This window comes from Ictidomys tridecemlineatus, chromosome 13, assembly GCF_052094955.1.
Source record: "Ictidomys tridecemlineatus isolate mIctTri1 chromosome 13, mIctTri1.hap1, whole genome shotgun sequence".
NCBI lineage: Eukaryota > Metazoa > Chordata > Mammalia > Rodentia > Sciuridae > Ictidomys > Ictidomys tridecemlineatus.
In genome coordinates, this window is record NC_135489.1 from 7,307,377 (window position 1) to 7,323,488 (window position 16,112).

General features: G+C 34.6%; 1 protein-coding gene across 7 annotated transcripts in view; it reads left to right on the plus strand.

Moving 5' to 3' along the window:
• Rttn (rotatin) overlaps positions 1 to 16,112 on the plus strand; it is a 152,692-nt gene that overhangs the window by 37,633 nt on the left and 98,947 nt on the right. For all 7 annotated transcript variants that reach the window (XR_013429485.1, XM_078029895.1, XM_078029897.1 and 4 more), the window contains 7 exons: positions 5,181 to 5,306; positions 6,018 to 6,134; positions 7,109 to 7,248; positions 10,105 to 10,276; positions 11,798 to 11,897; positions 13,744 to 13,832; positions 14,335 to 14,452. Coding sequence is in view for 6 of the 7 variants with exons in the window: in XM_078029895.1 (XP_077886021.1) it covers positions 5,181 to 5,306; positions 6,018 to 6,134; positions 7,109 to 7,248; positions 10,105 to 10,276; positions 11,798 to 11,897; positions 13,744 to 13,832; positions 14,335 to 14,452 (862 nt within the window). In the remaining variant the exon portion in view is untranslated. The remainder of the gene's footprint in view (positions 1 to 5,180; positions 5,307 to 6,017; positions 6,135 to 7,108; positions 7,249 to 10,104; positions 10,277 to 11,797; positions 11,898 to 13,743; positions 13,833 to 14,334; positions 14,453 to 16,112) is intronic.

Consider the following 16,112-nt stretch of genomic DNA (forward strand, 5'->3'; position numbering starts at 1 on the left):
TGGTTCTGAAGATCAAACCTGGGAATCTTGAGCATGCCAGGCAAAGCACTCTACCACTGAGCTATACTCTTGGCCCACTTGTGATCTATTTTTATTCACACAAATAGAAATACTGCAGAGTGGAAGCTTCTTTCTTTTCTCTTTACTCTTCTTCCTCCAGTGCAGCGTGGCTACTCATAAAGTTGGTCTGTGTCCTTCCCATCCATTTTTTAATGTATGTTTACTATATACATACCTTTAAGTATGATATACTATTGTTTTCTCTTTTTAAAAAACTATATGTCATACTACACATGATTTTACCAGTTGTTCTTTTCATTTCATGGTAGATTTGAGGTCCACCTAGTTTATTCTTCCATATTGTTAAGCTTGAATAGCTTTTTTTTTTTTTTTTTTTTTTTACTGGTAAATATTTAGGTTTAGCCCCACACCACACCATACACACCCACACACTGTTTTTTTTTGGTGGTGCTAGGAGTCCAACACAGGGTCAGACAAGCACTTTACCACTGAACTATATGCCTAGGTGATTGAGTACTTTTTACTAAAGTAAGTTTTTCAGTATTTTCTGACTTTGTGCCTATGTTTGGAAATGTTTTGATTTCACTTTACTTTTCTGTGGTGCTGGGGATCAAACTCAGGACTTTGCACATGCTAGACAAGCACTCTACTAACTGAGCTACATCTCTAGCCCTTCACCTTACTCTTGAATAATAATTTTCCTGAAATAGAATTATAGAATGACTGCTGTGTGTTCTTAGTACTTTTCCAGTGTTGCTTAATTCTTGTTAGACTTCTGCTTTTGATTAGTTTGCTACCAGCTAAATTATAATTTCTTTGTATTTTTTTTGCTTCTTACTTTTTTATTATATTACAAGCATTTGTCACATTTTTATAAACATGTCACTTACAATATTTAATCATTGCATAATATTCCACAATTTTATAACATGATTTTTGTAACAATTACTTAGTCAGTTTTCTATCATATAAACTGTTTCCAATTTTTTATTTCTATATATAGTACAGCAGTGAATGTTTTTGTACATCATCTTTGTCCCACATTTAGGATTTGTTCTTTTTTTTTTCTTCTACAGATATTTATTGAGAATCCATTCTAAGCCAGACACTATTCTAGGTGCTGCAGATATAATGTCACCGAAACATAGATGCATCAGTGTATTTTTTTCCCTCTATATATTTTTTTTGTTTTTAAATTAAAAAAAATCTTTTCTCTGGCATTTCATAGTTTCATTACAGTGTATTACTCTGCACACTTGTTTTTAAAATTTATTTTGCCTCGGACTTTTCAATGCAACACTCATGTCTGTCTCTATCTGTATTCCTGTATAATTTTCAGTCATTATTAATTTTTTTTTGAGAGAATTTTAATATTTATTTTTTAGTTTTCGGCGGACACAACATCTTTGTTTGTATGTGGTGCTGAGGATCAAACCCGGGCCGCAGGCATGCCAGGCGAGCGTGCTGCCGCTTGAGCCACATCCCCAGCCCCAGTCATTATTAATTTGAATATTGCTTTCCTCCTATCCTTTCTACTCTCTCCAAGTCTTTATCTTTTTTTCCCAGTTGCTTTTCTACTTCATGATCTCAGTGGTTCTTTTTTAATTTTTTGTTATAATTAGCTATACATGACAGCAGAATGCATTTGGAGAAGTCTCCCATCTTTGAGGAATTTGTTTCTTGCAGATAACTTGCAGTTGAGTCTTTTTTAAAAATCTACTTTAAGAGTCTGTCTTTTAATTAAAGAGCTGAGACCTTTTATACTTAGAGTTATTATAGAGAAATGTTTATTGTTTCTTGTGTTTTTGATTTATTTCTAATGTTTAATCTAATTCTATTTTTTTTACTTAATTACTCTTTTAATGACATTTATCTTTCCTGAGCTCTGGTGTTTTTGTTTTTTAACTTCTCTGTGTAAGATTTTTTAAGATATTTTGAGTTATTGGCTTAGTTGTTATAAATTCTTTTAGTTTATACTTATCTTGAAAGGTTTTAAGTTTCCTTCAATTCTGAAGGATAGCTTTGCTAGATATAGCATTATTGTTTGGTAGTAATTTTCATTTATTTCTTGAAACACATTATTCTATGACCTCTTGGATTTTTAGGGTTTCTGAGAAATCTTATGTTAATATGATTGGTTTATCTCTAAAGGTGACTTGTTTTTCTCTTGAGACTTTTAAAATTCTATTTTTATTCTGTATATTTAGCATTCTATTCATAATTTGTTATGGAGAATTTCTTTTTTGATCTTGTCTAGTTGGGATTCTAAATGCCTCCTATATCTGCATGTCCATAATATTTTCAAAGTTTGGAAAACAATGTTTTTTTCCTTGAATACAGTCTGAATATTCAAGGCCAGCCATCCTTTTCAGGCTCTGAGAGTTGGTTTTGTTCTTGATCTGATCCATTGCTATGACTTTCAACTGAATTTTTAAAATTAGATTTATCAAGTCTTTCATTTCTAAGATTTCTGTTTTACTCTTCTTCAAAACCTCTGTCTCTTTATCGAAATGCTTTTTCACATTCTATACTTTTTTCTATAGTTCATTCCTTAGATCTACTTAGATCTTGTTCTAATTATTTCAACAAGTGATTCTTTGGTTTCTTTGTCCTGAATTTCTTCTACTTCAGTATCTGTGGATTCACTTTTTGGAGGACTATAAATTTTGGAGGTGTCTTGTTGGACTCTTTCTTCATTTTTTCTGATGTCCGATGTTTGTACATCTGTTGATATGCATTCCTTTTACATGCAGGGTCCTTTAGTGGTTAATTGTATCTTTAGTAGAAGTCCCAGGCTGGGGAATATCTTAGCTTCAGCATGTCCAGTCAGCACAATCAGAGCCTCATGTCCAACTGCCAGTACCACTTTGGGAGGAGATAGTAACTGCCAGAAAGAGTGGTGATTCAAGAGCAGTCCGCATCAGCATACTCCATGAAGCTGCTGCTGCTGACCTCTCTACACCTCTCAGCCAAAGGGAGAAATAATCCAGAATGGGCTGAAGAAATTAAATATTAAATATAACAGACTAAATTCAATTGGAAGAAGGGATAAAAAATAAAATAGAAAAAAAAGGTTGTGGGGGCGGGAAGGGAGAAAAAAGATAGTATGAGGAAAGAAAAAGGATGAAGGAGAGGAAAAGGGAATGAAGTCAGTAAACAAGAGAAGAACTGTTGGGAGAGGGTCCAATTAATTGACAAAACATGTAAAATTAGAAGTGTAAAAACACAGTATTTGGGAGTTCACTAGAAATGAGTTTAAATCAAGTAGTTATTGCAATAGCAGTCGTAAAGAGATTTGGTTTTCTTCTAGCTGAAATTTTTAGAGTGGAGACATTTCTCTCCAGGTTTTTGAATTTAGAATCCTTGGCTGTGAAGCAGTTTGTGTGACAGTAACATTGTTCTGTTTAATTTTTCTCAGCTTTGACCCAGATTGACCAAACTTGTTAGGGCTTCGTTGAACAGTTTCACCCCCTTTGCCTGGCAGCATCTGTTGGGGGAGTGTTGTCTGTTTTGGAGCCCTTAAAGTGGCTTTGTTATTGTGACCTGAATGGGAGTAGAAGTCGGGCACAGCTGCTGTCCAGCCCTCCGCCCTCTCACCCTGCAGCCTATAGACTGGTTTGGACTGTGCTGCATGTCTTGTTCCAAGAGCTTCAGTCTGTGTGCTGAGGGATGTGTGTGGGATGCGTCAGTCTGACTTCCAGGCACCTCTGGCGGTGGGGCAGATTGTGCGGGTTCCCTCGGTAGGTTGTGGTGGGTTTAGTGCTTTCCACCTGACCTTGATAGTGCCCATCTCTGAACTTTTTCAGCATGCTGCTTATCCCAGAGCCCAGATCAACAGATGCAAATGAAAGCACCCTTAGCTTGCAGACTTGTAGACTGGCAGTTGTGATTCCCACAGCCCAGACCTCCAGTCTCACTCCTGTGCACAGACTGACTAGAGTACGTGGGCGCCCCTTGATCCAGTGAAAAGAAAAGCGTAAGTGGCTCTTGGGTACTCAGGAAGCCAGCATACCAAAAACAAGACCAAAATGAATGGGGAAAAAAGTGTAGATCAGTATGAAAAAGGTAAATGACAGGTGTTTCTAGATTCTACTCAGGAAGTCTAAACAGTGAGTCTTTTTAAATTGTCATCACTTTCCTACTTTCACTATCTGCAATGGAGGGTGCTGGACTTCTCTTGCAATGGCTCATCTCATTGTATCTGAGCTTATTTTCTGTTTGGATTGTGAATTGTTGGGCAGAACCTGTTTTTATTAAATTTGGTGGGAGAATTCAGCTTGTTGTGCCAAGTGTGCTGCTTCAGTCTTTTCTTTTTATTAATTTTCTTTTTGTTCTAGAAACTGATATTTCAGGTTTTCCCCTGATTGCTTGCACTGAGTGCCTACTGGCATTTACCATAGTGTTCTTACCCCAACATGCTGCCCTTGCACTGTGGTTTAATTCAGTCTTGGGGAGTTGCTATGATGCTATTGTTTTCTTTGATCTGCAGTACGCTGATTTTCTCCAGTGTCATTTGCTCTTTCAGACACAAAATTGTCTGTGGTATAAAGTTAATAGTTGAAAAGAAAAACTTTATGTAGGATGTGTGTATGTGTGTGTATAATTTTTTGAACTGGATTACTACTAGTGGTTAGAGAGTAGTAATTTGCATGATGAAAAAATATTTATATAACTCATTATTGCTTGCATTTTCACCTTCTATGTTTTATTTAAATTCTACTAATGTTTCTAGTAGCTTTTAACGAAATATTATTCTTTATCATAAATTGAGAAAAGAATTTGTGATATTTCTTCTAAGAAGTAGTGTAGAGTCATTACTTGGATATATGTGTCCCTCAACAATAATTCGTCTTTTAACTTGAATTTTGTTTTCTTAAACCTCAGTAAATAAAATGCAAATTAGGATGAGTTTCTTATTTTGTTCAGCAGTTTGGTTATTTAATTTTATCAGAATTAGGTATGTTGACAGAAGCATATAATATATTTCTTGTACAGACTCAAACATTACAAGATAGAAAATTCTTTTTACGCCATAATTAAAAGTAAGTTGTGATGAAGTGAAAACTAAAATTGGAAGTGAATTATAATTAGAAGAAAGAGGAACGTTTTGGAAAATGACTGCCACTAATTTTAATAATAAATTTTGTGTTATTCTACAGGAATGTTTGGGTGTCCATAATGTCACTAAGCCTGTATCTTCACTTTGTAATGGAATTCATTTTCTACTTCATCCAAAAGTTCTGTATGAAATTTCTGCTTTTGGTATGCAAGAACCCCAAAATGAGGTATGACATGTTAAAAATAAGAGTAAAATATTACACAGCCAAATGAAGGTAATATTCTAATAAAATTGTAAATTATCACGAGAAACTGATATTTGTCTTTGATATATTTGTTTAGTTGAGTTTTTTTTTTTTTAAAAACCAGGAATTGAACCCAAGGGTGCTTAATCATTGAGTCACATCCCCAGTGCTTTATTTATTTATTTATTTAGTTAGTTTTATTTTAAGACAGGGTCTTGCTAAGTTTCTGAGACTGGCTTTGAACTTGAAATCCTCCTGCCTTACCCTCCTAAAGTGCTTAAAGTGCTGGGATTGTAGGTGTGCGCCACTGTGTCCAGCTAGTTGAGATGTTATTTATATAAAGAAATACTAAAGACAGTGTGGGAATATAAATATAAAATGCACTTGATCTTTAAGAATTCAGGTCAATTTACTTATGGTTTTTATCTGATATACAGAGAACCATAGTGATAGTAAGTAGGTTATGACAAATTTTTATTTTTATTTATAAAGATAGAAAAAAGTGGAGATCATTAAGGGAGAAAATCTCTAAGTGGAAGTCATTAAGGGACAAAATGTAAGATGATGCTGTGGAATTAGGAACATTTAAAGACAGAGATACTAGTTGTGGGCCTTTCTAGGTTGTGTGAAGCATTGCAGGTGAGTGAGCGGGACAGCTCGTGTTGGTGGACCATTGTGTCTGTTGTTGAGCAGGTGAATGCTGCTGCCAAGGCCATTCTGCTGTATCTGCTTCAGGGACGAATGATGATGACACTGCTGACCTGGAACAAGTTTATCGAGTCTCTCTGTCCTGTCCTTCCAGTACTGCAGGTACTCTGTGTAGTTCACCTTTTATAATACCATTTATCTTTGGCTGAATGTGAATGATTAAAAGCATGCAAGCAGCATAACTGTCATGTTGTGAGAAAAATGAAGAGGTGCAGGGAAGGCACTGTGGATAAGTGAACAGAAAGGGGTGGCTGTCTTATTTCTGGCAGAAGGTTAAACAAGGAGAGCTAATTTGTCCATGTATGCTTTATGCAGGTGGGAGGTTAAAAAGTGAGGTGCAGGCTGTTAGTATTGATGTGAAAAACAGAACGCAACCTTCTATAAAGGATTTATGCACAGCTAACAGTGCTTTCCAAGCAGACATTAATTACATTACTAATCTGCCTCATGAGTTCTGTTTGTGCCTGTGTATGGTTTGAGTGATTTCTTGATTAACAAGCTCTTAGAAACAATGCTTTTTGAGCAATCTTTCTGGATAAAAGAAGGATGAGGGAAGTTCAGATCCTTACCTCCCTCAGATGAAAAGGTGGAGATAGGAGATACCACCATAGGCATAGCCCTTTTTCAGGAGAACCCCAGAACCCAGGACCCAGGCCTCCATCATTGAAGCTCACAGGACCTGTGTCACGTACAGAGTATTTGTATCACTCTCTTTTACCATGGGGACAGAGTGAAGTACCTCATCTAGGGGATGTGCCACCACTACATCTTGGAAAATAGAAAAATCTGCATGTTTCAAGAATGTTGACATAATTTCCTGAAGTTCTTTACTATTATTGTTTAAATATAGTTGTTCTTTTTTTTTTAAAATACAGTTCTATTTAGAATCCTTACTTTATATAGGTTATTTTAAAAAGTCACTGGTTTATTCAGTTGAATTATAAAAAATTTATGAGTTGCCTGACAATTATTGTTTATGAGTTTATTTATTATAATTTATGAGTTTACCTACAATTATTATTTATAGGTTGAATATGTATAAATTTAAATAAGAATTTCTCTTAAAAAATTATTAGGGTTATGCCGACCTAGAAGACTCTTTGGGTAACTGCATTCTCCTTCTGAGCCAAGCGGGTTCTGAGGCAGGAGAAGGCATCCTTCCTTGTACTACCCGGCTAAAGTCTGTCCTGCGACTCTTGCTGGTGAAAAAGCTATCGTGAGTACAGTGTGATGTTTTGAATATAAAAGATAAATGGAAACCTTCTAAGGAAGTGTGGTGATTTTATCAATCTGAAGGAGCATCAGATTAAAGGATGTAATGGAAGATTATTCTGTGTTGTTGATGGAAGAAACTAATATGTGAAATCAAGAAGATGCATGGTTCTTGATGTTTTCCTGAAATATTTCATCCATTTTGTAGCCTACTCATCCCTTGCCAGATGAGTCTGTGTTCAAGTTCTGCCACTCAGTGCTGTTCACTAGTGCTATAGGCAAGTTGGAGAACCATGGAGATTAGTAAGTTGGAAAACTATAGTGTATTCTCATCTTTTCTTTAGAAATTATTAGTTCTTGAAATGATCCTTTTCTAAACATCTATTCTGAAAATTAAGTTTCCAAAAAGTATTTGAAAAGCCTTGCTAAGCTTGTATGAGATAACTCATAGAGTGGTGAATTATTTTAACCTCAGTTTGTGAGAAACTAAAATGGTCTTTTCCTTGACTGTTGTTAGAGAAGATATTTTGAAGTAAAAGAAAAGAAAAAGCAATTTGCAATTTCCTTCTTTCTCTGTCAGTGCAACATGAATCTTCTCTATTGTTCTCTTCAGGCAACAGTGGTTAGATTTTCCTTAATTGAGAAGAGAAACAAGTTTAGAGTCAACATGGACAAGCAGTGATGAAGAAGAGTCAATTGAAAAGGCTGGCAGGATCAGCAGACATTCTTTTGACAAATGGCTAATTTTTTCTCCAAACCTTACATTAGGATAATATAGCAGTTTATTTGGAAATAGATGATTAGACTGAAAATAAGAAAGTAGGTAGAAATAAACTAAAGTGTTAAGGAGATGGAAGGAGGAAAATCAATGGAAGAGATTCTAAAAAATATCTGTAAGGTATGCAGAGTAGGGTTATAGAAAAATTAGGGCAGATGGAACTTGCCTCCACACGTTTCATAGTTCCTGAGCAGGGTGTTTATCATGTACTAGTGTAAAATTATTACTTATTCTAATCTCCAAGTTGAGCAATTTAACACAATGGAAGTTTATTTCTTGTTCACTTGAGGGGACCCAAGGTCCCTAGGTCAACAAAGACACTCTTAACAGGCAGGATGTCCCCAGGAGCTTAGGACAAGGCCAGGACTTTCTGGGTAAAATAATTCTGTGTTATAAAGAACTTAAAATAATTTGAATTACACATTCATTTTCCTTATTTGATTAATTCTGTCCCATCCCATTAATTCTGTAAATTCCATGTAGGCAGGAACCCTATTATTGGCCAATCTTTGTATCTTCAGAAATTGAGTACTTTATACATAAAAATACTCAAAAAGTAGTGAGAAAATTGGATACATTATTGGGACAAGTGAATTTTGCTACCCTGTGCTAAACCTAAAAATATACCAAATTTATGTCAGAAAAGAAGATGCACGAAGATATGCTTTACATGATTCTATTTCTACCCTTCTTTTCTAGGGGTTGAAACTATCCATAAATTTAGAATCCCAGATGTTAATATAGGTATTATTGGTGTAGAAAAAAGGAACAAGTACATGTCTACACCTGTGCCCTGCCAGCTGGGTCTTCTGTGTTGCCCAGGCTTGTCTCAGATTCCTGGCTTAAGTAATCCTGTCACTCTACCTCCTGAGTCATAGGATTACGATTTTGCACCATAGCAAACATCCAGTTTAGATGTTCTAGCCTTGCTAAGCTTGTATGAGGTAACTCATCACATTTGAGAGGGAGAAAGTTACCATCTTAGAGTAAGTGTTAGTCTTCTAGAGATGAAATCTGTTAATAATAGTGTAGTAAATATCTTATATTAGTTTCAGAAAGTGTTTGAGTGTTTCCATTTGCCTACAAGGTGTGGTCAAATGTGGGAATGTCAACACTGACTTGGGCCCTGCCCTTCCAGAATTTGGCCTATAATTGGAAAGATAGATCTTATTAACAATTATACTTTATTATTGGTTTTAATAAAGTGAGATAAATGTTAACAATTTAGGTGACTTCAGAGCGACAGGTCCACAAACAGCAAGGTAACTTTTCTAGTCTGTTGGAGAGAGGTCATGTTGTAGCTATGGTCTTGTGGGTAGTACTTAAAATCTGTTGGCTTGTACTATTACTTAAAATTGCTGTATTTCCTGGTAGTTGGAGAGAACCTACAAGAGGAGTGACAGATGACATGTTATTCCAGTTTCTCCTACTAGTGACCTTTGTCCATTGGATGGTTTTCTCTTTTTCAGTGCATTGTCTAGTGGCATGTAATGTTTAATTTTTTCTTGAAAAACTTTCATCTCCCCATTTAACTGACTTAATTCTGTTCCATTTTATATAATGAATTATAAAAGAAATTTTGTATTTGAAAGTAGTCTGTTTGACCCAAATATAAGAACATTTTCAAACATTGTAATAATGTTATACTTTAGTTATTAGCTTAATTACTCTCCTAGAGTTTTAGATTTATTATTTGGAATTGTTTATTTAGATTTATTATTTGGCATTTGGTCATGAATCCCTGATATGTTTTGAGATTGAGATAGATCACTAGATTTGAAGTCAGAAGTTAAAAATTTAATTTTCAGATTGTCTTTTTTAAGTTGACTCTGCTATGTAGTCTCAGTGAGTCTATCAAGTTGGTAATTCCTGATTTTGGATGTTTATTTTTAATTGAATAAATAATTTTAGTCATATGTGAAAGACTTTAATAGAAAAAGGAAAATATTTTTGGTAAGGCAGTATTAATAAGTATGACTAATTTGCTGTGTTGACATACAATAATTCTTGGGAATTATATAGGCCTTTTATATAGATACTTAAATATTACAAAGTATTGACTTAAGTGCTTCCTGTTTTTAGGGTCCGTTCACTAGCTTTGAAGCTTTTAGCATTTTATCTTGCCAATGAAGAAGGGGCTGATACAAAACGCCCCATAATAGATGCCAGAATTCTTTCCAGAGTTACTAATCTATTTATTGTGAAGAAACCTATTGAACTCAAACTGGATGACAGAAAAGAATTGCTTATTAAGGTAACTGTGACTTTTTTAGTTTGTACTCTGTGGTTCTTTGAGGCATTTGTACATCACATATTTTTATGACATTTTTTAGGTTATATGTGCTAGTGGGAGGATGGTGGTGATTCAGGGCTGGGTTCTTCTCACTTCTAGCTATATTTGTTAATTAAACAAGTATGTCCTGCATGTCTATTGTATGCCAGCAATTGTGTCCCTTTTAATTTAGTGTATATATTAGATATGCAAATTGTTTTGAATAGTGTCTTAGATATAGCATAAGGCAAATATAGTACAAAGAAATTTTGTGATGATTTAAAAATAAATATAACAGACATAAAAACTATTGAAAATTTTTCCTATATTGCAATTGCCTATAATAGCAAAAAAGGGAGAAGTTCTTTTGACAAAAAGTTTTCACCTCTTCATCTCAACAAAAAAAAAATAATATAGAATGCAGAGGCAGTTTCTCTTAAATATTATGATGTTTCTGAGATTTGTTGTTGTTGTTAATCTTTTTTCCTAAATCTTAAATAGCTTCACAAGTTTAGCATTTATTTCCCTGTCTTTAATCAGGAATGCTGTACATCATGTGGGACACATAGAAAAGTCTGAAGAAAGTTGACCATTATCTTCATTAATACATTCCTGTGTTTTGTAGTTTCTCATTTCACTTCAAGTTTGCAACCTGTCAGTTTTTATTTAAGTTTAGATAAGTTCAACAGTGCTAGTACAATTTTTTTTTGTTGTTGTTTTGTTTTGTTTGTTTATTTTTAAGAGGAAACACATTAGTTGTTTCGTAATCTAAATGTTAAGGGCCAGATGACAGTCCTGGCAGAAAGACTGGAGAGTCTTCCTCTGGCCACATGTAAGGTCCAGTTGGGGAACTGCTTTGTACTAAAGCACTGATAGTCACTGTTTATCTTGTATGTAGTTTGTTGGAAGGTGGAGAGGGAAAATTTTGTCTTTTGTGAGTCCTTAGGCTAGATGATAGCATTAGGTGGGAGAAAGGAGGTTGTCTTTATTGTGTTTGTGTTGCTGGGTTTGATATTTCAGATTCTGTGCTGCCATGACATGAGCTAGTATCAGGCTCTGTCACTTCCTTGGACTTGTCTATTTCAGGGTCTTTCAGAAGGTAGGAAGGTAAAAGGCCAGGGCATTTCCTCCTGGTGGCTTTGGGAGCAGGAGGGAGGTACTGAGTCATAAGTCCAGAAGGCCTTTTGCACGATGTTAGCCTGGTGTGACTTGTAGAGAAGTTAAGAAGCATGGGTGTCTCCCGTCAAGTTCTCAAGGTGTCTAATGATTGAATGGGTTATGAATAACTTCCTGGCAAAATATGATAAGAGAGGCTATTTGACATGATGGCTCTTTGTTTTATACCCAAAGTTCTTCCCCGACCTACTACACTACTGTTGCAAATTTACATGGTACTTAAGTTGACTTTTCCAGATTTTGGTCTTACAGCATAAACTGTGAAATTTTATAAAGAGAATTTGAAGCAGGTAAAAATGTAACTTTTTATTTTTTTTTGGTTTGTAGTTGGACACTGTTGAAAAAGTACATGAAATTTTCACCTCAGATGATGTTGATCTTGTTTTGAGAAAGTCAGCTGCAGAACAGTTAGCTGTGATTTTGCAAGGTAATATCTGTGCTGCTTCTGATAGATTTGAGATTGCTGTGTGTAGTACGGTCAGGTCTTGGCACAGTACAATTGTGGGTCTCATGTAGCCTGTGGCCTGTTTTTTGTTTGTTGAGTGTTTCTTGTCTTCAAGTTAAGAATGGTTTTTACATCTTTAGAGTTGTTAGATAAACAGAAACCAAGACCAAAGACCATAGGTAGCCTGCAAAGCCTAACACATTTACTGTTTCTTTACAGAAACAGTTATACTGTGTGCGTGTTCATATATGTAAAAACAAATCCCACCACTATGTACAACCTTAATGAACTAATACAAAGTACATATCCATAAGACATATATGTAGATCATAATTTGATCCACAATACATCATTTGGTAGAATTATCATATTCTAAAATATTGATAGAATTTTCACAGAAAATTTTGTTCCTTTTCTTTTTTAAAAATTTATTTTTATTTTTATTTTATTTGTTTAGTTGTCAATGAATCTTTATTTGTTTATATGTGGTGCTGCGAATTGAACCCAGTGCCTCACACATGCTAGGCAGGCAGGCGATCTACCACTGAGCTACAACCCCTTCCCTTGTGTTCCTTTCTTAAGTTACTCAGTACATGTTGTTTTCAGTTTGTACAATTTACTCAGAGAAATTAATCAAGCGGTGTTTTTATAGATAGGTAAAATAAAAATAATGCACGGTACCTGTTATTTTTTTTAAAGGGTTTATTTTAAAAAAATAAATAACCAGTAATGCTAGGCCCAGTGGTACATGCCTATAACCCAGTGGCTTGTGAGGCAGAGGCAGGAGGATGGCAAGTTCAAAGCCAGCCTCAGCAACTTAGTGATTCTCTAAGCACTTAGTGAGACACTGTCTCAAAACAAAAAATAAAAAGGGTTGGGGATGTGGCTGAATGTTTTAGTGCCCCTGGGTTCAACCCTGGTACCAAGAACACAAAAACAAAAATAAAAACAAAACAAAGCAAAAACTGGGGATAATGGGAATTTTTTTTTCCTTAATAAGCAGTTAAAGGTAGTTATAGCTACCAATTCAGTATCAATATATGTGTGTTTGTGTTTTTCTCAATGAGAATATAGAAGAAAATTTGTTGTTAACTTCCAGCTAATTTTAAATAACTAGAGTTTCTAGTTCTAATAATGTGTGCATGTGTATAAAATCTTTATGACTTCTTATTACAAATGTAATATATGAATATTCATATTTATGAGTTCATATTCTTTAGAAATATATTCAGTATATTAAAATTTCTTTATATTTGCTATTAATAATTTGAAGATAAGATTTTTTTATTGAAAAATGTTCTTGTTAGAACTCATATTTGCACATTAGCAAATATGAGAATTCTAAATATTTTGAGTTGATGAAGTTGGAAAAGAGAACAAAGATTAGTGAAACAATATAAAGAAGATAATTTACCATGAATAAGTAAGAGATTCATTTGTACACTTGTGGAGAATTCTAAATATTTTGAGTTGATGAAGTTGGAAAAGAGAACAAAGATTAGTGAAACAATATAAAGAAGATAATTTACAATGAATAAGTAAGAGATTCATTTGTACACTTAAAATTATAGTACTTAAGAGTCTGTACTAGTTCATGTGAGTATTTATTTTAAATTTCTTTTTAGGTTATACAAGTAAGTTATACTTGTAATTTAAGTGGTTTCACATTGTACAGACATATATAAAGTAAAAAAAGTTTTTATCCTCCAATTTCAACACCAGGTGTAATTATTTTTAATAATCTGAAAATTGTGGATACCAGTTCAAAATGTTACTAAAACTACAAAAATTTTTATTTAAATTTTAATAACTTTTTTTAAACCTATAGATATTAAAATGCATGCTGCGGTGAAAAAGTTACGCCTAATTGACAAGATAATTGAGTATTTAAATGAATGTGTGGGTCAAGATGGCAAGGTAAGACTAATGTTTAATGTTTAAATGTATCTTGGTGGTGATATTAAACTGAACTTAGCTGAATTTGGATGGGTACTTAGATGTTAATTTCTAAGTAATACTCTCTATCTCACTTATGTTTTGTTTTTAAATTTCTAAAAGAGGGGTCTCCGTAAAGGAAGCCTGATCTTAAAATTCCTTTAAGGATATTGACCAAATTATATTGTTATACTGTGTGCATGTAGAAATATGTGACAACAAATACCACAAATATGTACAACTATAATGCACTAATACAAAATACATATCCATAAGACATGTATGTAGAAGTATAGCCATAAGATATGTAAGTAGATGTTATGTATAAGCTTATTTCAGCAGAAAGTAATTACTAATATTTATTTGCATTGTAGTTTCACATGACTATGATGACAAAGCATAAAGTTTAGAAAAAGACATGGTATATTTATCTCACTTTAGGTGTGGTGAAGGTAAAATAATGGTGTGTTTTCCCTCTGGCCAGGTTGTAGAATGTTTGGTTCAGCCCTGCCTCACACTCCTCAGGAAAGTTTTATGTGCGGATCCAGTGATGCGTGTTTCCCTGTCACAGCAATCTTCTCTCTTGACCCTGTTATTCAGAGGTGAGTAACATAAATGCTGCTAATAATTGAGACCAGCCTTAAACTCTGTCTATTCTTTTAACTGTAGGTAACATTTACTTCCCATTTCACTAATGGAACAACAGCATTTCTTAGTGTGCTACTAAAAATCTGCTCACAGTGGAAAGCGCTTGCTGCTTTTGTGGGAGTTTCCCTGTGGTCCTATAACTGGGTGAACCTTAGAGCTGAAGAGATGTGACGCCTCTGCCTGCTCTTTGTGACTTTATGTAGACAAGCCCTTTGGTGCTCAGGTGGAACACTCTGGTCTATAAAGGAGTAAAGCTGCAGCTGCTGCCAATACTGTGTGTTCCCCTACCCCCGCCAGTATCTGTTTCCTTTTTTCTTGTTTGGCTTGTTCTGTCAGATCCTGGAACCTTTCTTGTGGGATCCAGTGATGTCACTGGATTAGCATTGAGGCTATAGATCCAGACTGTGAGGGGTGGAAACTAGACCATCCTGAGAAACTCTAAGAATTTAATTCTATTGAAAGTTTTAACTGTGAGTTTTAGAGAAAAGTCTATTTAAGTTTAATAATGTGTTTGGATAGAAAAATCTTATCTAGTTGTGTCTTTTCTCTTCTGACTGTTCTTAAGATACCTTTAATATTCTATACTATTTTGTTTCCCCCAAAGGTAAATCATTATTTTTATGTATTCTATAAGAGGCTTTTTGGTCAAATATCTCATGTAGAGAAAAATGAGATTTATGTTCAAATATGTTGACACCATGCTTTGAATTACAAATTGTCATGACAGAAGCCAATGCTATATCTTAGGAATAGACATCATTTATTGCACCATCATACAGTGTAGAAATTAAGGACTGGAGAGATTAGCAGTTTGGACAGGGTCATAACCAGATACATGGTAGAGGAAGAATAACTCAGCCTTCTGATCCCTATTTGTATTTTAAGTTATGACACACTCACCTATTTTTTTTTTTTGCTTTTTAAAAAATTTTTATTATTGTTTGTTCAAAAAATCACGTAATTCTTTACATATCATATTTCATACATTTGATTCAAGTGGGTTATGAACTCCCATTTTTACCCCGTATACAGATTGCAGAATCACATTGGTTACACATCCACGTTTTTACATAATGCCATACTATTGTCTGATGTGTTCTGCTGCCTTTCCTATCCTCTACTATTCCCCCTCCCCTTCCTTCCCCTCCTCTCCCATCTTCTCTCTCTACCCCATTTACTGTAATTCATTTCTCCCCTTTTTTTCCCTTTCCCCTCACTTCCTCTTATATGTAATTTTGTATAACAATGAGGGTCTCCTTCCATTTCCATGCAATTTCCCTTCTCTCTCCCTTTCCCTCCCACCTCTCATCTCTGTTTAATGTTAATCTTCTTCTCATGCTCTTCCTCCCTGCTCTGTTCTTAGTTGTTCTCCTTATATCAAAGAAGACATTTGGCATTTGTTTTTTAGGGATTGGCTAGCTTCACTTAGCATAAAATTGACAGCTTTGTTATTTGGATATTTCTGTGTCTTGATCACAGCTAATGAAAAATTTGAAAAGGCTTTTATGGCTCCTAGCTATCACCACAATTTTTTTGTATCACTTCTCCCATATTTCCTTCTTTTTTTGTGTGTGGTACTAGAGATTGAATCCAGGGCCTTGTGCATACAAGGCA